Here is a 21,672-nt window from a genome sequence, read left to right as displayed (position 1 = left end):
TAGTTCCAGCTTAACCTATGACCCACAGCTTGACCAATGGGCTTTAGTCCAGCCCCCCACTATATAAAGGGGCGACCATTACAATTCAGTTTCTTATGTTTTAGCTCTTTTCTACCAGCTCTTCAGCTGTAAGCAGCTCTTCCATCTAAGTATTTGTTGAGACAGCAACCACCAGAGAACTCAGGGCAAGTGATCAGCATCTGGAAGGCCACAAAGCTACCATCTCTCCAGTAAGTCTCAAGTCTATATCTGCTGTCACTGAAACTAGTCAAGGCCTGCACATGGTCAAGTCAAGTCTAATTGCAAGTCTAGTTTATTACAATTATTGGACCAGCAAGCTGCAAGGTCCTCTGGGTCCTGGCCACCTCTCTGGGAAATCTGGCCTTAGCTGTGAAGATAATTACACCTGTCTTCTACTCAGTAAAGCCTCCATTTGACCATAACTACTAGCCCATGGGATAGTGGAGAATCTGGGCGTGTGGTGTCCGGAACCCAAAAACCACACTGACGTCACAAACACATAGGGGTTAATACCATCCGACCCCCAGGGTTAATAACATCAGATCCCACCACTCAAATCGCAACACCCATGGTCCCGCCATTCACACCAGTGCACCACACTGAGTTACAGCATGTACTTAGTTTAGAGCTGCATCTCTAATTGTTAACAAGCAGATCTGTGAAGATCAGACTGCTTTGACCCCAGCCAATACTGAGAATTTGGACATAAATAATTGTCACCAGACAAGGCCTGTGTGGAAACTGCTCCATTCACTGTCTATGGGGACATAGATTATTTAAAAGTGATGTCCCCTCTCTCGGTATCTCCAAGGATCCAGCAGTCAGACCCCACCTATCTACTTTTTATCTCCTATTCTGTAGATATGGGATAACCTTGTAAAATGGTAAAACCCATTCAATGTCTGTGCTTTGCATAACTTATAAGCCCCTAGAAGTAAAGATGAAAAACAACATCAGTAAACTAATGTAAAAACATAGGATGCCTTAAAGAAATAAGTCCAAACGTATAGCAACATTATGATTAAAATGTGATGGCAGAAAACCTTTTAAACTTTTCAGAGTCAAATCTTACCACAAATTTCTATATAATTACTAGACTTAATACTCACGTGCAAAGAATTGATTGATCCTCCCGATCTAAAGGGAAAAAAAACAATTCACAGTTAAATAAATAGTTACAGGCAAATGTCAATCTTTTTCTGTTGCCACTTATTAATTTGATCTCAGGAAAAGCAATTTTGAAGCTGTGTAATACATACACCCCATACACCCCCCCACGCCCCCCCCCCCCCCCCCCCCGATGAAGCCCTAGCATGAAATGTATGTTGGAGTACATAGGTGGTCTGGTTGCAGGTAACATTCATGGCAGGTATTGTTTTGTTCTCTGTCTCTGTGTACCAGAGCTATTACTCTTTATGTGGTGCATTGTATCTGACTGCCATTCAGATTCTGGTGTCCAGCATTCCTGATGCTGGCATTCATTTCCACTGTGACCTTTTTCCATCATTTGTATGTGCATCACATTCATCAACTGTATATAACCATGATATCCTGTGATCACCACCTTCTTTTCTGTCTCTGTGCCTTTATTCTCTGCTTATGCCTTAATTTTTAAATGTTTTTATGTATTGATTATTGAAATTTTTGCATTATTTTGTGATAAATCTTAGTGACTGGTGTTCTTTTTTGGGGGGGTTAGTTAGCTGTGTAATACATACTGAGTTGTGGGTGTGAAGGTACACATGAGTGCTCTCTTAATCATACATTAGATCTGATTTTACCAACACAATCAAAATTTTTCTTCCCTAGACATGTAAAACTGGTGGTCAGAAAGGAAGGAAATAGGATGGATTCATTTTTCTAGCAATTTTCCCTGCTTCAAGCAGTTCAGCAAAATAGTGTTGTGTTCTGTTGGCCAGTATAATCTATATATGTAGGGCAGCACAGTGACAGGGACCAATCTGAGTGTACAGTGCTGCGGAATCTGTGTGTACTATATAAATAAAATTATTAATATTATGTAATTGTTGAATACTGTAATGTGACGCTTTGCTACAGATGGAAGAACAATAAATGACTTATGACTTGTACGGTGTCCAGTACTGTCAAGCTGTACCTCGCTCATCCTTCAGCCAAAACGGCGTCCCGCCTCCTCCCTCCTCTGTCAGGCATCAGCCAAAACCTTTGTCATCCTTAAGTCTATCATACCTCAGATGAAAATGAAAGTGCTGAGTCAGCAGAGCTTCGGCAGACCTGGTAGCACAGACAGTGTGTGATTGGCTGGCAGCACAGATGCTGGGATTGGTTGATGGGAGCGTAGGTTTGTTCTGTCCCGCTCCTCTCATGCTTTTCCCGATTCCTGCAAAACAAACCTACGCTCTCAGCTTTTTTTGCAAAACCTACAGTTATGTACTCAGCTTTTCCCGATTCCTGAAAAACCTACAGCTGAGTACATAACTGTAGGTTTTGCAGGAATCAGGAAAAGCTGAGTACATAACTGTAGGTTTTGCAGGAATAGGGGAAAAGCTGAGAGCGTAGGTTTGTTTTGCAGGATTCGGGAAAAGCTGGGTACATGAGAGGATTAGGGTTTGTAAAGAAGTGTGTCTAAACAGTGGAGCGGGACTTCACACACCTACGCCCCCATCACCCAATCACAGTACCTGTGCTGGCAGCCAATCACACACTGTCGCTCTGCTGAAGCTCTGCTCTGCTGACTCAGCACTTTCGTTTTCGTCTGAGGCATGAGAGAGTTTAGGTTGACAAAGGTTTTGCCTGACGGAGGAGGGAGGAGGCGGGACACAGTTTTCGCTGAAGAATGAGGGAGGTACGGCTGACGGATGATGCTGTCCTAAAATGGACACCGTAGACTTGGAGTCTATCTACTGTGTTCCATAGTTAAGTAGTGTTTTCATATAATGTAAAAAATCTATCTTTGTTCTGTATTAGCAAGGAGATATAAATGATAAAAGTCCTTGGTAGCTGACATCTTTTGATGGCTAGCTGAGGACATTATGAAAAAAAGTAAGCTTTTAAAACTACCTAGGTCTCTTTATCATGCCTAATAAAATAGCTTAGGTAGTATCGAAAGCTTGCTAGTTGTTGTTTTGCCAGTTAGCCATCAAACGGTATCAATTACTGAGAACTATAACTTTTATTATTCTCATACAATGGATCATAATGTCAGGTGACAGATTATTGAATTTTCTCTCTTATTTATTTGCCTATTCCCTGAAAACTTGCAAATGTAATTTTTTTAGGTTGGCCAAATAAAAGTAGAACTCATTTGTCTTTTTTGACACAAAAGTATTCAAGGTCACTTAGATTTATCTGGCTTACACGGTACCCCAAATGTTTAAGTCAAAGCAATAAAACTGAAGTTTCTGTTACAGATGTAAAGTTAACAGAGGTGATGACTAGGAGTTAAGATATCTGCAGTCATTCTGTTGTGATATAGGGGTGTAGGGGGAATTCACCATTGTATATAGTGCTGTTTTGTGTCTATTTTTTTGCGCAAAAATATGTGCAAGTGGTTTTTTTTTTTGCCTTTTTTTTGCGCAAATTTTGATAGAATTTTTCATGGCCATGTCTACGGTTAAGTTTACCATAGAGCATTTTCTACTGTAGAATCAAATTTACTAACTCCGTTTTTTTTTGCAGAAAAAAATGCGCAAATGGTATTTTCTTGCGCAAATATAAACCACCTCAGAAGACACGTACCAAAGAGTCTATTTTGGCACAGTAAGGACTGCTACTCCCATCATGGACAAACTCTGCCCATGATGGAAGTTGTAGTCCAGGGGCAGAGGTGCAGATCCCACCAGGTCATTCTGCAGAGACGCGCTGTGATCCGCATTTATTAACTATACAAGCTGGCGGCACATGCGGCTACAGTGCGTTGCACGCCGTTCCTGTATACACTGTCATAATTCATAATCCCCACCGCCAGGAGAGGGGAGCTCTGATTGGTCAATAGCTATTCATTTGTTGGCGGAGGCTAACGCCATGCTTGCATCCAGGTCTGCCCCCATGCAAATCCCTAATTTACACCTCAAATGCGCATGGTGCTCTCTCACTCCGGAGCTCTGTCGTATTTCAAGGCAACAGTTTAGTGTCACATATGGGGTATTTTCGTACTCAGGAGAGATTGTGTTATACATTTTGGGGGGCTTTTTCTCTTACCCCTTTATGAAAAGGAAAAATTGGGATCTACACCAGCATGTTAGTGTTAAAAAATTACATGCTAGTATTGCCTCATACTTTTCATTTTCACAAGAGGTAAAAGGAAAAAAAAGAGTAGGAAGCCAACAATACAGGGCAGCCTGATCTGCTATATACAAATCAGAGCATGTCATTTTCTGGTTGCCAGACTGGAGATCACATGACCCATTTGCAATAATGAAATGTATTGATGCAGCTGAGCTGTGCTGACACAACAGAACACTGCAGAAATACTGGTGGTAAGTTAGCATTATATGGGTACAAGCACAACCTGGTGTGCTTCTTTAGGGGCCCTTTAAGGATATCTTTAAAAATTTGTTGCTGACAGTTTTACAACTAAAAATGTATTTCTAATAGGGTTTGTTTCTGCATCAAGAACATAGGCTTCCACAATCCCCATTTAGATTCAACATGTGAAATCAGTGTAATGAAGATATAAAGATTTCCTGTCTCACCTTGAAGCATGCTGCGGTAGGCAGTTTCTGATATTGCATATATGTGTGGTGGCATTTCATGTCGTTTCTTTCCTCTATACATTTCCACTATCTGTTCTGTATATATAGGCAGGTTCTTGTATGGATTAATCACAACGCAGAAGAGACCTGAATATGTCTAGATGAAAAAAGGAAATATTGTAGTTATCAATACCATGAGTAGAATTTAGAATTTACTAGTAAAAACAAGAGAGGACAGCACAGATAAGGTATGACCGGCAGTCACAAGAAATTGGCATTAGTGGTCATATAAACGGAGCTAACTGATTAATGAAGGAGACATAACGGGTTCTCAATTCCACTAAGCGAAAGCGCATAAGCAATAAAATACTGTAGTAGGGAATAGGAAGAGCATTAACTGCTATAATGTCTTCTACATCTTCATCCCAATATTCAGAGCCTCTGAGTGCTGTTCCTATTCCTTTCTACAGTATTTTATCAATTTGAATTTATTAAAAGCTTACACTATGATAACTATTGTTTTACATACAACCTGGACAGGTGTTAGATGATTGGTAATTTCTTATTTAACCTCTTAAGGACCCAGCCATTTTACACCTTAGGACTTGGCCATTTTTTGAACATCTGACCACTGTCACTTTAAACATTAATAACTCTGGAATGCTTTTAGTTATCAATCTGATTCCGAGATTGTTTTTTCGTGACATATTCTACTTTAACATAGTGGTAAAAAAAATTGTAACTTGCATCCTTTCTTGGTGAAAAATTTGAAAATTTTATGAAAAATTTGAAAATTTGGCATTTTTCTAACTTTGAAGCTCTCTGTTTGTAAGGAAAATGGATATTCAAAATATTTTAATTTTTTTTCACATATAAAATATGTCTACTTTATGTTTGCATCATAAAATTGATGAGTTTTTACTTTTGGAAGACACCAGAGGGCTTCAAAGTTCAGCAGCAATTTTCCAATTTTTCACAAAATTTCCAAACTCACTATTTTTCAGGGACCAGTTCAGGTTTGAAGTGGATTTGAGGGGTCTTCGTCTTAGAAATACCCCACAAATGACCCCATTATAAAAACTGCACCCCCCAAAGTATACAAAATGATATTCGGTCAGCCTTTTAACCCTTTAGGTGTTTCACAGGAATAGCAGGAAAGTGAAGGAGCAATTCACAATCTTCATTTTTTACACTCGCATGTTCTTGTAGACCCAATTTTTGTATTTTTACGAGGGGTAAAAGGAGAAAATGTATACTTATATTTGTAGCCCAATTTCTCTCGAGTAAGCACATACCTCATATGTCTATGTAAAGTGTTCGGCGGGCGCAGTAGAGGGCTCAGAACCGAAGGAGTGACAAGGGGATTTTGGAGAGTACGTTTTTCTGAAATGGGTTTTGGGGGGCATGTTGCATTTAGGAAGCCCCTATGGTGCCAGAACAGCAAAAAAAAACACATGCCATACCATTTTGGAAACAAGACCCCTTGAGGAACGTAACAAGGAATAAAAAAAGCCTTAATACCCCACATATGTTTCACGACTTTTGCATATGTAAAAAAATAAAATAAAATTTCACTAAAATGTGTGATTCCCACCAAATTTCACATTTTTGCAAGGGTTAATAGCAGAAAATACCCCCCAAAATTTGTAACCCCATCTCTTCTGAGTATGGAGGTACCCCATAAGTTGACCTGAAGTGCACTACGAGCGAACTACAATGCTCAGAAGAGAAGGAGTCATATTTGGCTTTTTGAGAGCAAATTTTGCTCGGGGGCATGTCCCATATAGGAAGCCCCTATTGTGCCAGGACAGCAAAAAATACCCACATGGCATATCATTTTGGAAACTAGACCCCTTGAGGAACGTAACAAGGAATAAAGTGAGCCTTAATACCCCACACGGGTTTCACGACTTTTGCATACGTAATAAAAATAAAAAAAATTCATTAAAATGGGTGTTTCCCCCAAATTTCACATTTTTGCAAGGGTTAATAGCAAAAAATACCCCCCAAAATTTGAAACCCCATCTCTTCTGAGTATGGAGGTACCCCATAAGTTGACCTGAAGTGCACTACGAGCGAACTACAATGCTCAGAAGAGAAGGAGTCATATTTGGCTTTTTGAGAGCAAATTTTGCTCGGGGGGCACTTCGCATTTAGGAAGCCCATATGGTGCCAGGACAGCAAAATAACCCCCACATGGCATACCATTTTGGAAACTAGACCCCTTGAGGAACGTAACAAGGGGTACAGTGAGCATTTACCCCCACTGGTGTCTGTCAGATCTTTGGAACAGTGGTCTGTACAACATTTTTAATTTGCACAGCCCACTGTTCCAAAGATCTGTCAGACACCAGTGGGGGGTAAATTCTCACTGGACCCCTCATTACATTCCGTGAGGGGTGAAGTTTCCGAAATGGGGTCACATGTGGGGTTTAGTTTTTTTTGCGTTTGTCAAAACCGCTGTAACAATCAGCCAACCCTGTGCAAATCACCTCAAATGTACATGGCGCACTCTCCCTTCTGCGCCTTGTTGTGCGCCCCCAGAGCACTTTGCGCCCACATATGGGGTATCTCCGTAGTCGGGAGAAATTGCATTACAAATTTTGGGGGCTTTTTTCCCTTTTACCTCTTGTCAAAATGAAAAGTATAGGGCAACACCAGCATGTTAGTGTAAAAAATTTATTTTTTTACACTAACATGCTGGTGTAGACCCCAACTTCACATTTTCGTAAGGGGTGAAAGGAGAAAAAGCCCCTCAAAATTTGTTAGGCAATTTCTCCCGAGTACGGCGATACCCCATATGTGACCCTATACTGTTGCCTTGAAATACGACAGGGCTCCAAAGTGAGAGCGCCATGCGCATTTGAGGCCTAAATTAGGGATTTGCATAGGGGTGGACATAGGGGTATTCTACGCCAGTGATTCCCAAACAGGGTGCCTCCAGCTGTTGCAAAACTCCCAGCATGCTTGGACAGTCAACGGCTGTCCAGCAATACTGGGAGTTGTTGTTTTGCAACAGCTGGAGGCTCCATTTTGGAAACAGTGGCGTACCAGACGTTTTTCATTTTTATTGGGGAGGGGGGCTGTGTAGGGGTATGTGTATATGTAGTGTTTTTTACTTTTTATTTTATTTTGTGTTAGTGTAGTGTAGTGTTTTTAGGGTACAGTCACATGGGCGGGGGGGTTACAGCGAGTTTGAGCTGCCGCGCAAAATTTGCTGCATCGCAAACTTGCAGCCTGATACTCACTGTAAGCCCCTGCCCATGTGAAAGTACCCTGTACATTCACAGGGGGGGACCTCCAGCTGTTGCAAAACTACAACTCCCAGCATGCACAGTCTATCAGTGCATGCTGGTAGTTATAGTTTTGCAACAGCTCGAGGAACACGGGTTGGGAAACACTGAGTTAGGAAACAGACAATGTTTCCCAACCAGTGTGCCACCAGTTGTTGCAAAACCACAACTCTCAGCGTTCTCAAACATGCTGGGAGTAGTAGTTCGGCAACATCTTTAGAGCCAGATGTTGCCAAACTACAATTTCCAGCATACTTGGAGTTGTAGTTTTGCAACATCTGGAGGACTACAGTTTGCAGACCACTAATACAGTGGTTCTCAATCTGTGCCCTTCCAGATGTTGCAAAACTACAACTCCCAGTATGCCCTTACTGTCCAGGCATGCTGGGAGTTGTAGTTCTGCAACATCTGAAGGGCCAGATGTTACAGAACTACAACTCCCAGCATGCCTGGACAGTAAGGGCATGCTGAGGATGTGTAGTTTTGCAACATCTGGAAGGGCACAGATTGAGAACCACTGTATTAGTGGTCTCCAAACTGTGGACCTCCAGATGTTACAAAACTGCAACTCCCAGCATGCCCAGACGCCAAGGGCTGTCTGGGCATGCTGGGAGTTGTAGTTTACAGGGTCCCAATACAGCAATGCATGTCGCTTTACGGCGACGTGCATTGCTGTAAAGATCCCAACCGCGGCTGAAGATCTACTCACCTGTCGCCGCCGTCTTCATCGCAGGGATCCGGGACTTCAGGGACGAGGTAAGTACCGGGGCCGGTCACCAGCACTCCCCCGTCCCCCGCCGCGTCCTACGGTCTTCCACCCGTCCTCTCCGGACTTTCAGGGGCCGGGCAGGACGGGAGGAAGTAACCGCCCCCCCCCCCTGTGATTGGTCGGTTAACTAACCGACAGATCGCAGGGGGATCGGAGGAGGTGGCAGGCTTGCCACCTCGCTCCTATACTTCAGCATGGTCCTGGCTGTCTGTGACAGCCGGGATCATGCGAAATTACCGGGCGGTCGGGTCCCAGAGACCCGATCAGCCCGGTATCGCCGCAGATCGTAAGGGCGATTTCCCTTGCGATTTGCGGCGAACGCCGACATGGGGGGCCTACATGGCCCCCCTCGGCGTTTGCCCTGGATGCCTGCTGAAGGATTTCAGCAGGCATCCGGTTCCGATCTCTGCCCGGCGCGCAGCAGAGACCGGAAAACGCCAGGGCGTACTAGTACGCCCTGGGTCCTTAAGGCCCAGGGTGTGAGGGCGTATCCATACGCCCTGGGTCCTTAAGAGGTTAACATAGAAACATAGAATGTGTCAGCAGACCATATGACCAATTTAGTCTGTCCAATATTCTGAATACTATGAATAGTCCCTGGTCCTATCTTATATGAAGGATAGCCGTATGGCTATCTTATGCATGCTTACAGAGTACCTGTCACCAAATAAAACTTTTAATATAGTGTTCCCTGTGTAATTAGCAGACACTTTATCATTCACCTGCTTTTAAAATTATGATGTAATGTGTAACCCCTTAAGTACCCAGCCTGTTGTCACCTTGAAGGGGTACTACGGTGAAAACCTTTTTTCTTTTAAATCAACTGGTGGCAGAAAGTTAAACATATTTGTAAATTACTTCTATTAAAAAATCTTAATCCTTCCTGTACTTATTAGTTGCTGAATACTACAGAGGAAATTATTTTCTTTTTGGAATGCTCTCTGATGACATCACGAGTACAGTTCACTCTGCTGACGTTATAATAATAATAACAATAATGCTTTATTTATTGTTGTCCTTAGCGGGATTTGAACCCAAGTCGCCAGCACTGCAAGGCAGCAGTGCTAACCACTGAGCCACCATGCTGCCCTTAGCATACATCTGCTATGCACGGTTGCTAAAATGGACAGAGATGTCAGCAGAGAGAACTGTGCTCGTGAGGTCATCAGTGTTCCAAAAAGAAAGGAATGTCCTCTGTAGCATTCAGCAGCTAATAAGTACTGGAAGGATTAAGATTTTTTAATAGAAGTGATTTATAAATATGTTTAACTTTCTGCCACCAGTTGATTTAAAAGAAAAAAGGTTTTTACCGGAGTACCCCTTTAACCCCTTAACCCCTTAAGGACTCAGCCCATTTTGGCCTTAAGGACAATTTAATTTTTACGTTTTCATTTTTTCCTCCTCGCCTTCTAAAAATCATAACTCTTTTATATTTTCATCCACAGACTAGTATGAGGGCTTGTTTTTTGCGCGACCAGTTGTCCTTTGTAATGACATCACTCATTATATCATAAAATGTATGGCGCAACCAAAAAACACTATTTTTGTGGGGAAATTAAAACGAAAAACGCAATTTTGCTAATTTTGGAAGGTTTTGTTTTCACGCCGTACAATTTCTGGTAAAAATGACATGTGTTCTTTATTCTGAGGGTCAATACGATTAAAATGATACCCATTATTATATACTTTTATATTATTGTTGCGCTTAAAAAAAATCACAAACTTTTTAACCAAATTAGTACGTTTAAAATCCCTTTATTTTGATGACCTATAACTTTTTTATTTTTCCGTATAAGCGGCGGTATGGGGGCTCATTTTTTGCGCCATGATCTGTACTTTTTTTTGATACCACATTTGTATATAAAAAACTTTTAATACATTTTTTATAATTTTTTTTTTAATAAAATGTATTAAAAAAGTAGGAATTTTGGACTTTTTTAATTTTTTTTCGTTCACGCCGTTAACCGTACAGGATCATTAACATTTTATTTTAATAGTTCGGACATTTACGCACGCGGCGATACCAAATATGTCTATAAAAAATGTTTTTTACACTTTTTGGGGGTAAAATAGGAAAAAACGGACGTTTTACTTTTTTATTGGGGGAGGGGATTTTTCACTTTTTTTTTACTTTTACTTTTACATTTTTTTTTACACTTATATAGTCCCCATAGGGGACTATTCATAGCAATACCATGATTGCTAATACTGATCTGTTCTATGTATAGGACATAGAACAGATCAGTATTATCGGTCATCTCCTGCTCTGGTCTGCTCGATCACAGACCAGAGCAGGAGACGCCGGGAGCCGCACGGAGGAAGGAGAGGGGACCTCCGTGCGGCGTTATGAATGATCGGATCCCCGCAGCAGCGCTCCGATGCCCGCGGTTATGCTTAGGACGTAAATGTACGTCCTGGTGCGTTAACCCCTTAAGGACACATGACGTACTGGAACGTCATGTGTCCACTCCCGATCTATAACGCGGGGCCACGGCGTGGCCCCGCGTCATAGCGGGTCGGGCCCGGCCTCTAACAACGGCCGGGACCCGTGGCTAATAGCGCGCGGCATTGATCGCTGTGCCGCGCGCTATTAACCCTTTAGACGCGGCGTTCAAAGTTGAACGCCGCGTCTAAAGTGAAACCGAAAGCATGCCGGCTAGCTCAGTGGGCTGTTCGGGATAGCCGCGGTGAAATCGCGGCATCCCAAACAGCTGACAGGACAGCGGGAGGGCCCCTACCTGCCTCCTCGCTGTCCGATCGCCGAATGACAGCTCAGTGCCTGAGATCCAGGCATGAGCAGTCATGCGGCAGAATCATCGATCACTGGTTTCTTATGAGAAACCAGTGATCAATGTAAAAGATCAGTGTGTGCAGTGTTATAGGTCCCTATGGGACCTATAACACTGCAAAAAAAAAGTGCAAAAAAAAAGTGAATAAACATCATTTAACCCCTTCCCTATTAAAAGTTTGAATCACCCCCCTTTTCCCATAAAAGAAAAAACACAGTGTAAATAAAAATAAACATAAATGGTATCGCCGCGTGCGGAAATGTCCGAATTATAAAAATATATCGTTAATTAAACCGCACGGTCAATGGCGTGCGCGCAAAAAAATTCCAAAGTCCAAAATAGTGCATTTTTGGTCACTTTTTATATCATGAAAAAATGAATAAAAAGCGATCAATAAGTCCTATCAATGCAAAAATGGTACCGTTAAAAACTTCAGATCACGGCGCAAAAAATGAGCCCTCAAACCGCCCCATACACGGAAAAATAAAAAAGTTATAGGGGTCAGAAGATGACAATTTTAAACGTATTAATTTTCCTGCATGTAGTTATGATTTTTTCCAGAAGTCCGACAAAATCAAACCTATATAAGTAGGGTATCATTTTAATCGTATGGACCTACAGAATACATATCAGGTGTCATTTTTACCGAAAAATGTACTACGTAGAAACGGAAGCCCCCAAAAGTTACAAAAAAGCGTTTTTTTTTCAATTTTGTCGCACAATGATTTTTTTTCCCGCTTCACCATAGATTTTTGGGCAAAATGACTGACGTCATTACAAAGTAGAATTGGTGGCGCAAAAAATAAGCCATCATATGGATTTTTAGGTGTAAATTTGAAAGAGTTATGATTTTTTAAAGGCAAGGAGCAAAAAACGAAAATGCAAAAACGGAAAAACCTCCGGTCCTTAAGGGGTTAAGTACCACCTCACCAGGACGTACATTTACGTCCTGCGTCCTTAAGGGGTTAAGGACCCAGCCCAAATTTCCTTAAGGACCCGGCCATTTTTTGAACATCTGACCACTGTCACTTTAAGCATTAATAACTCTGGAATGCTTTTACCTTTCATTCTGATTCCGAGATTGTTTTTTCGTGACATATTCTACTTTATGTTAGTGATAACATTTTGTCGATACTTGCATCATTTCTTGGTGAAAAATTCCAAAATTTGATGAAAAAATTGAAAATTTTGCATTTTTTTTTACTTTGAAGCTCACTGCTTGTAAGGAAAATGGATATTCCAAATAAATTATACATTGATTCACATATACAATATGTCTACTTTTCTCTGCAAAATCCCAATGGCGCTCCTTCTCTTCTGAGCATTGTAGTTCGCCCGCAGAGCACTTTAAATTCACATATGGGGTATGTTCTTACTCAGAAGAGATGGGTTTACAAATCTGGGGGGGCTTTTTTCCTATTTCCCGATGTGAAAATGAAAAATTTAGGGTAACACCACCATTTTAGTGAAAAAATATAATTTTTTTCATTTTCCCATCCAACTTTAATGAAAATTCGTCAAACACCTGTGGGGTGTTTAGGCTCACTATACCCCTTGTCACGTTCGGTGAGGGGTGTAGTTTCCAAAATGGGGTCACATGTGGGTATTATTTTTTTTTGCGTTTGTCAGAACCGCTGTAAAATCAGCCACCCCTGTGCAAATCACCAATTTAGGCCTCAAATGTACATGGTGCACTCTCACTCCTGAGCCTTGTTGTGTGCCCGCAGAGCATTTTACGCCCACATCTGGGGTATTTCTGTACTCAGGAGAAATTGCGTTACAAATTTTGGGGGTCTTTTTTTCCTTTTACCACTTGTGGAAATAAAAAGTATGGGGCAACACCAGCATGTTAAAAAATAAAAAAAATTTACACTAACAGGCTGGTGTAGCCCCCAACTTTTCCTTTTCACAAGCGGTAAAAGGAAAAAAAAGCCCCCCAAAATTTGTAGTGTAATTTCTCCCGAGTACGGAGATACCCCATATGTGGCCCTAAACTGTTTCCTTGAAATACGACAGGGCTCCGAAGTAAGAGAGCACCATGCGCATTTGAGGACTAAATTAGGGATTGCATAGGGGTATTCTACGCCAGTGATTCCCAAACAGGGTGCCTCCAGCTGTTGCTAAACTCCCAGCATGCCTGGACAGTCAGTGGCTGTCCAGAAATGCTGGGAGTTGTTGTTTTGAAACAGCTGGAGGCTCCGTTTTGGAAACCCTGCCGTACAAGACGTTTTCAATTGTTTATTGGGGGGGGGGGGGGGGACAGTGTAAGGGGGTGTATATGTAGTGTTTTACTCTTTATTAGGTGGTAGTGTAGTGTAGTGTTTTTAGGGTACATTCACACTGGCGGGTTACGGTGAATTTCCCGCTAGGAGTTTGCACTGCAGCAAAAAATTTGACGCAGCCCAAACTTGAAGCAGGAAATTTACTGTAAACCCGCCTATGTGAATGTACCCTGTACGTTCACATGGGGGGGGGGGCAAACCTCTAGCTGTTTCAAAACTACAACTCCCAGCATGTACTGACAGACCGTGCATGCTGGGAGTTGTAGTTTTGCAACAGCTGGAGGCACACTGGTTGGAAAATATTGAGTTAGGTAACAGAACCTGTGTGCCTCCAGCTGTTGCAAAACTACAACTCCCAGCATGTACTAATCACCGAAGGGCATGCTGGGAGATGTAGTTATGCAATAGCTGGAGGTACCCAACTACAACTCCCAGCATGCCGAGACAGCTGTTTGCTTTCTGGGCATGCTGGGAATTGCAGTTTTGCAACATCTGGAGAGCTACAGTTTTTAGACCACTGCACAGTGATCTCCAAACTGTGGACCTCCAGATGTTGCAAAACTACAACTCCCAGCATGTCCAGACAACAAACAGCTATGTGGGCATGCTAGGAGTTGTAATTTTGCAACATCTGGAGGGATATAGTTTAGAGACCACTGTATAGTGGTCTCAAACTGCAGCCCTCCAGCTGTTGCAAAACTACATATTCCAGCATGCCCAAACAGCTGTCTGGGCATGCTGGGAGTTGTAGTTTTGCAACATCTGGAGGGCTACAGTTAGAGACCACGGTCTCAGACTGTAGCCCTCCAGATCTACTTACCGGCTTCCGTAGGATCCCGGCAGCCGTCCTCTTCAGAAGCACGTGACGCCGCCCGCCGATCAACGTCGCCGCAGCCTCCGGACGGGTAAGTGGACGTCGGCGCCCGGTCCCCTTCGGTTCCCCGTTCTGCCCCGCCTATTGTGGGAGGGCAGGACGGGGAAAACGAAAGTTAACCCCCCCGCCCCCGGTCTGCTATTGGTCGTCGCCTCTGACGATCAATAGCAGACCAATAGCAGGGATAGGAGGGGTGGCAACCCTGCCACCTCACTCCTATGCCTACAGGGGGATCGTGGGTGTCTTGGACAACTGCGATCCCCCTTCTATTCCGGGTCACCGGGTCACAATAGACCCGTATGACCCGGAATCGGCGCAAATCGCAAGTGTGAATTCACTTGCGATTTGCGCCGATCGCCGACGTGGGGGGGTCTGATGACCCCCCTGGGCATTTGCACGGGGTGCCTGCTGATAGATATCAGCAGTCACCCCGGCCCGGTCCCCGCCCGGCCCGCGGCGGGGACCGAAATTCCCACGGGCGTATGGATACGCCCTGGGTCCTTAAGTACCAGGACGTCAAGGCGTATCCATACGCCCTAGGTCCTTAAGTGGTTAAGACCTGGCCATTTTTGCACATCTGACCACTGTCACTTTAAGCATTAATAACTCTGATTTGATTTTACTTTTCCTGACATATTTTTTCGTCACATATTCTAATTTATGTTAGTGGTAAAATTTTGTCGATACTTACATCATTTCTTGGTGAAAAACTCCAAAATTTAATGAAAAAATTTAACATTTTGCATTTTTTTACTTTGAAGCTCTCTGCTTATAAGGAAAATGGATATTCCAAATAAATGATATATTGATTCGCATATATACGATATGTCTACTTTATATTTGCATCATAAAGTTGACATGTTTTTACTTTTGGAAGACACCAGAGGGCTTCAAAGTACAGCAGCAATTTTCCAATTTTTCACAAAATTTTTAAAATCAACATTTTTCAGGAACCAGTTCAGTTTTGAAGTGGATTTGAAGGGCCTTCATATTAAAAATACCCCATAAATGACCCCATTATAAAAACTGCACCCTTCAAAAGTAATTAAAATGACATTTAAAGTTTGTTAACCATTTAAGTGTTTCACAGGAATTGCAGTTTTTGAATTTTTACAAGGGTAAAAGGAGAGAAATCTTCCTAAAATTTGTAACCCAATTCCTCTCGAGTAAGGAAATACCTCATATGTGTATGTAAAGTGCTCTGTAGGTGCACTACAAGGCTCAGAAGGGAAGGAGCAACAGTGGGATTTTGGAGAGTGAGTTTTTCAGAAATGTTTTTTGGGGGCCATGTCACTTTTAAGAAGCCCCTATGGTGCCAGAACAGCAAAAAAACAACACATGGCCTACTATTTTGGAAGTTACACCCCTCAAGGAACATAACAAGGGGTACAGTGAGCCTTAACACCTCACATGTGTTTCACAACTTTTCGTTAAAGTCGGATGTGTAAAAAAAATTTTTTTTCACTAAAATCCTAGTTTTCCCCATAATTTTGCATTTTTTAAGTGGTAATAGGAGAAAATGCCCCCCAATGGAAAAACCCCATGTGTGGACGTCAAGTGCACTGCGGGACCCCCGGGGTCTCGGCTGCAGCAACCCGCTTTCATTCCTGCACAGAGCAAACTCGTTCTGTGTGTAATGATGGGCAATACAGGGGCCGGAGCATCGTGATGTCATGGCTCTGCCTCCTCATTATGTCACTGCCCGCCCCTCAATACAAATCTATGGGAGGGGCGTGGTGGCCGTCACGCCCCCTCCCATAGACTTGCATATAGGAGGTGGGCTGTGATGGCATGATGCTCCGGCCCCTGTATCACCCGTATTTATGCACAGAGCGTATTTGCTCTGTGCAGTAATGAAAGCAGGTTGCTGCAGCCGAGATCCCGGGGGTCCCTAGTGGCGGGACCCCTGCGATCTGACATCTTATCCCCTATCCTTTGGATAGGGGATAAGATGTCCTGGGGTGAGTACCCCTTTAACTACCAGGGAGCCAGGGCGTACCCATACACCCTGGGTCCTTAAGGGGTTAAAATGTAATAGAAAAAATTGCCACTATGTGGCTCTGTTCTGTTCCCTGCCAATATTAATACAGTGAGTTTGGTCTCCTCCCAGCCTGGCAGGAGTCCAAACTCAGGAAGTTCTTCTCTGCACAGAGCTTGATTGACAGCTGTACAGAGCCTCACTGAAAGCTGCAAAGAGCCTCACTATAACACCCATAGAGCCTCACTGAAAGCTGCAAAGAGCCTCACTGAAAGATGCATAGAGCCTCACTGAAACATGCACAGAGCTTGAGGTCTTCTATTCATCACAGCGCTGCAACGATGTGAGGGCAGAAGTTGTCTCCCCAGCAGCTGCTTCAGTAATGTCATGCCTGCTGGGAAACACCTACTTTCTCCTGCTGGGAGATTGCACTATGTGAGCAAGAATAAAGGTAAGATACACAGCTTTTTAAAGCTCTGAAATTTTTTTTAAGGATGGAAGGGGTGTTTTTAAGGATGGAAGTAATTCGAATTCAAATTTTTCTAAACTGAGTTAGTTTAGACAAGTTTATTTGGTGGTAGGTACTTTTTAAACTTCTTCACTGTATTTACTGTATTTACAGCATTGGAATTCTGGTAAATTTAATAATGCAATGTGTTCTATTACTTTTGATCTTCTGAACGCTTTTAAATTTTCACTCAGACTCTCATCTAACGACAACTACTGTTCATCCATTATCTAATGGCCTTTGAATTTTAAAGCAACACAGATTTTTGTCTTCATGGAATTTTACATACTACTATATTTTTTTTTAAATGTTACACAAGCTTGATGTTTACTTTAGTTGTTTGTCTTATTTGAACACTTGGGCTACAGAGAGCAGTCTATAGCCTGTTAATAGGCTTCATTACTTCTTCAGGAAAAATACACTCACCATGGCTTCTCTGTTCGGATTGTGTGCAGCAGAAGCAAATCTGCTAATTCTGTTTTATTATTGTTACTTATTAAAAGAACATTAATAATTGAAGGGCAAAAACTTGAACAAAAGAAATATCCATATATGTGCACGTTCATATAAACAAATTCACTGGTGAAGAAAATTCTCCAGAATAAAATAGGAAAGGAAGCAAAGCATGATCGATTTCCTGCAGTAGAAGCCAAAGCAACCACACCTATTCCTCATAAGTCTCCTAAAGACTATGTCAGTGGAACGACTCCTAAAATTACAGGCGTCTCTGCTTCCCTCTTGTTTGGTAGTTAATTAGAGAGAAGAACGCAGCTCGGCCCCCTGTAATTCCTGCTAGGCAGAGTTTATGTGAATGTACGAGTGTGCAAATACAATATTACTGATCTAAGCCAATGTCATCACTTCATGATCACATTTATCATTTAATGATTTCAAGATATCAAGTGATCAGATAAAGACAAACTGCATTTAGTCAAGTACACATATAAAGAGCATTGACATAATAAGACATAATAAGACAATAAGCAGTATATGGGGCGGGACATAGCTACTATATATGGGCAGAGTAAGGGTCCTAGCTACTATATGGGGGCATTGTGGGGGTCCTAACTATTACATGGGGTACTGCCAGGAGCCTAAATACAATATAGGGCAATGTTGGGGTCCTAGATACTATATGGGGGCAGTGGAAATGGGGTCCTAACTCCTATATGGGGAAATGTAGGAGTCTTAAATACTAAATGGGGCCAATGTGGGGGTCCTAAGTAGTACACGGGGGCAATGTGGTGGACCTAACTACTACATGGTGGCACAGATGGGCCTAACTATTATATAGGAGCACAAAGGGGACATAAATACTGCAGGCTCTTACAATTACAAACAGCCTTTTGAAGGCAACTGATGTGGCCTTTGATAAAAATTAGTTTGCCATAAACTATTTCTTCAAATGTGTCACAGTAGGCAAACCAACAAAAAATTATTGACCATTGTGAAAACTTGGCAAGTTGACTGGTTGCTTTAGCCAGCATGGACAGTTTTTCTATTAGACAGTTCAGATGAGGCATCCACCACTATTGTTATTTGTTTGATATACAAGACCCAGCTTGTCATAAATAGCATGCTTGCCTAATTTCAAGACATTAATGCAAGGTGTAAGACGGCAGAGTTTGTAAAAAAAAAAAAAAAAAAAAAAAAAAAAAATGATATACTAAAGGGAACCTAACACAATAAAAAAGTTTAATCTGTAGATAGAGCAGGAGCTGCTGAGCAGACTGATGTAACTCTGTGGGAAAGACTGGTATGTAGTTTTGTTGAGAAAGGATAATTTTTTGCTTGGCTATTTAACACTTTCCTTGCTGGGACAATGAATAATACTCAGCCCAGCAAGGGGTTACAGTAAACTAGCAGTCTATACAGATTGCTGGTTTACTGTATGATGAGAAAAAAGTTAAGTTGCGCTGCAGACCAGCATTACTTAACCCGATAACGACCATGGATGTCTATACTCGTCCAATGGCAGTTACCGGGGTATGACGCGGGCTCCCGACTCGAGCCCGCGTCATACCTGCCAGCCCCCAGCTGATTCCTGTAGCTGGGGGCCGGCGTTAATAGCCGACATGCGGCGATCGCCGCGGCCGGCTATTAACCCTTTAGATCGCCGCTGTCAAAGTTGACAGCGGCGTCTAAAGGTGCCTGTATTAAAGGGGTAGTCCAGTGGTGAAAAACTTATCCCCTATCCTAAGGATAGGGGATAAGTTTGAGATCGCAGGGGGTCCGACCGCTGGGGCCCCCTGCGATCTCCCTGTACGGGGCCCCGGCTCTCCGCCGAGATAACGGGTGTCGACCCCCGCACGAGGCGGCGGCCGACACGCCCCCTCAATATATCTCTATGGCAGAGCCGGAGATTGCCGAAGGCAGCGCTTCGGCTCTGCCATAGAGTTGTATTGAGGGGGCGTGTCGGCCGCCGCCTTGTGCGGAGGTCGACACGCCCCCTTCCCGCGGGCTGTCGGGGCTCCGTACAGGAGATCGCAGGGGGCCCCAGCGGTCGGACCCCCCGCGATCTGCAACTTATCCCCTATCCTTAGGATAGGGGATAAGTTGCTCACCACTGAATCACCACTGGACTACTCCTTTAAGTCCCTGGTGGTCCAGTGGGGTGTATCGCCCCCCCACAGCGCGATCGCGGGGGGGCGATCCACTACTGAGGTAGCCTGAGGGCTTACCTCTCCTGCTGCGGCGGCTCCGGTGCTCTGAATGATAAAGCCTGGCAGGGCCAGGCTTTATCAATTGAGCGCAGAGCACGCAGATCATTGTGGTTTTATGAAACCACAATGATCAGTATGAGGAATGTAATGATTCCTCCTAAAAGTCCCCTAAGGGGACTAAAAGTGTAAAAAAAAAAAGTTTAAAAACACACACATTAATCCCTTCCTTATTAAAAGTTTAAATCACCCCCCTTTTCCCAAATTCCCTATTAAAAATATGTAACCATAATAAAAATAAACATATGTGGTATTGCCGTGTGCGTAAATGTCTGAACTATAAAAATATATCATTAATTAAACCGCACGGTCAATGGCGTACACGCAAAAAAATTCCAAAGTCCAAAATAGCGTATTTTTGGTCACTTTTCATACCATAAAAAAGGAATAAAAAGCGATCAAGAAGTCCAAACAAAATAAAAATGGTACCGATTAAAACTTCAGATCCCAGCACAAAAAATGAGCCCTCAAACCACCCTGTACGTGGAAAAATAAAAAAGTTATAGGGGTCAGAAAAGGACAATTTAAAATGTATTAATTTTCCTGCATGTAGTTATGATTTTTTCCAGAAGTACGACGAAATCAAACCTATATAAGTAGGGGATCATTTTAATCGTATGGACCTACAGAATAATGATAAGGTGTCATTTTTACCGAAAAATTTACTGTGTAGAAACAGAAGCCCCCAAAATTTACAAAATGGTGTTTTTTCTTCAATTTTGTCGCACAATGATTTTTTTTCCCGTTTCGCCATAAAGGTTTGTGTAAAATGACTGATGTCATTCCAAAGTAGAATTGGTGGCGCAAAAAATAAGCCCTCATATGGATTTTTAGGTGCAAAATTGAAAGGGTAATGATTTTTAAAAGGTAAGGAGGAAAAAACGAAAGTGTAAAAACAGAAAAATGCTTGGTCCTTAAGGGGTTAAAGGAAAATGGTCACCCGTTCCCCCACACTAAACCCGATACACCGGGTTATAGTGTGGGTGAACAGGAGACAGATGCAGGGTTTCTGACCGATATACGTACCTGCACTCCGTTTCCTCTGAAGTTTGGCTTCTTCCAGCGCTGAATTGCGTGCTGGAGGCGGGTCCGCCAGCTGGATTTGAATATTCATGGCCATTGGTCATGTGAGCACTCAGTAGGCACAAGCACTCATGTGACCAGTGCCCATGAATATTCAAATCCAGCCGGTGGGACCACCTCCAGCTCGCAATCCAGCACTGGAAGAAGCTGAACTTCAGAGGGACCGGGCGCCGGACTGCAGGTACATATATCGGTCAGAAACCCTGCATCTGTCTCCTGTTCACCCACACTATAACCCGGTGTATTGGGTTAAGTGTGGGTGAACAGATGACCGTTTTCCATTAACTGTTTCATTGCTGGGCCGGGGCATAGTGCTCAGTCCAGCAAGAGGTCACAGTAAAGAAGCGTTCTATACAGATAGCTGATTTACTTACAGTATATTCTTGCTAGACAGGAGTAACATAGTGACTACCTCCTGTCTCGCCTGAGCTGTACACATGGCTGTACAGCTGACGGGCACAGCTCAGCCCCGCTAGCAGCAGGGACAGTACGCAGCATTGCATCTCTACTTACCTCCATCGATGCCGAAACTATTTCTGGCAAAATGCCATAGTCTCACCATGCTGCGATTTTGGAAAACTGAGCCCAAATCACGCTTGCAGAATAGTGGGATTTCCGAAGTGTCAATGGGAGTGGGGAATCCCATAGAAGTGTATGGGGATTACATTTCAGGTGGGATTCC

The 21,672-nt window shown here is 42.9% G+C and overlaps 1 protein-coding gene across 10 annotated transcripts in view; it reads right to left on the bottom strand.

Annotated features, from left to right (window-relative positions):
- Positions 1-21,672, bottom strand: part of LOC130294253 (myosin-10-like) — a 312,827-nt gene that overhangs the window by 180,888 nt on the left and 110,267 nt on the right. For all 10 annotated transcript variants that reach the window (XM_056543843.1, XM_056543842.1, XM_056543841.1 and 7 more), the window contains exons 3-4: positions 4,695-4,851; positions 1,131-1,158 (exon numbers count right to left, since the gene is read on the bottom strand). In XM_056543843.1, coding sequence (XP_056399818.1) covers positions 1,131-1,158; positions 4,695-4,851 — 185 coding nt within the window. The remainder of the gene's footprint in view (positions 1-1,130; positions 1,159-4,694; positions 4,852-21,672) is intronic.

This window comes from Hyla sarda, chromosome 10, assembly GCF_029499605.1.
Source record: "Hyla sarda isolate aHylSar1 chromosome 10, aHylSar1.hap1, whole genome shotgun sequence".
NCBI classification, from domain to species: Eukaryota; Metazoa; Chordata; class Amphibia; order Anura; family Hylidae; genus Hyla; species Hyla sarda.
The sequence above is the reverse complement of the archived record's forward strand: the minus strand, read 5'-3'. Positions and strand labels throughout refer to the sequence as shown.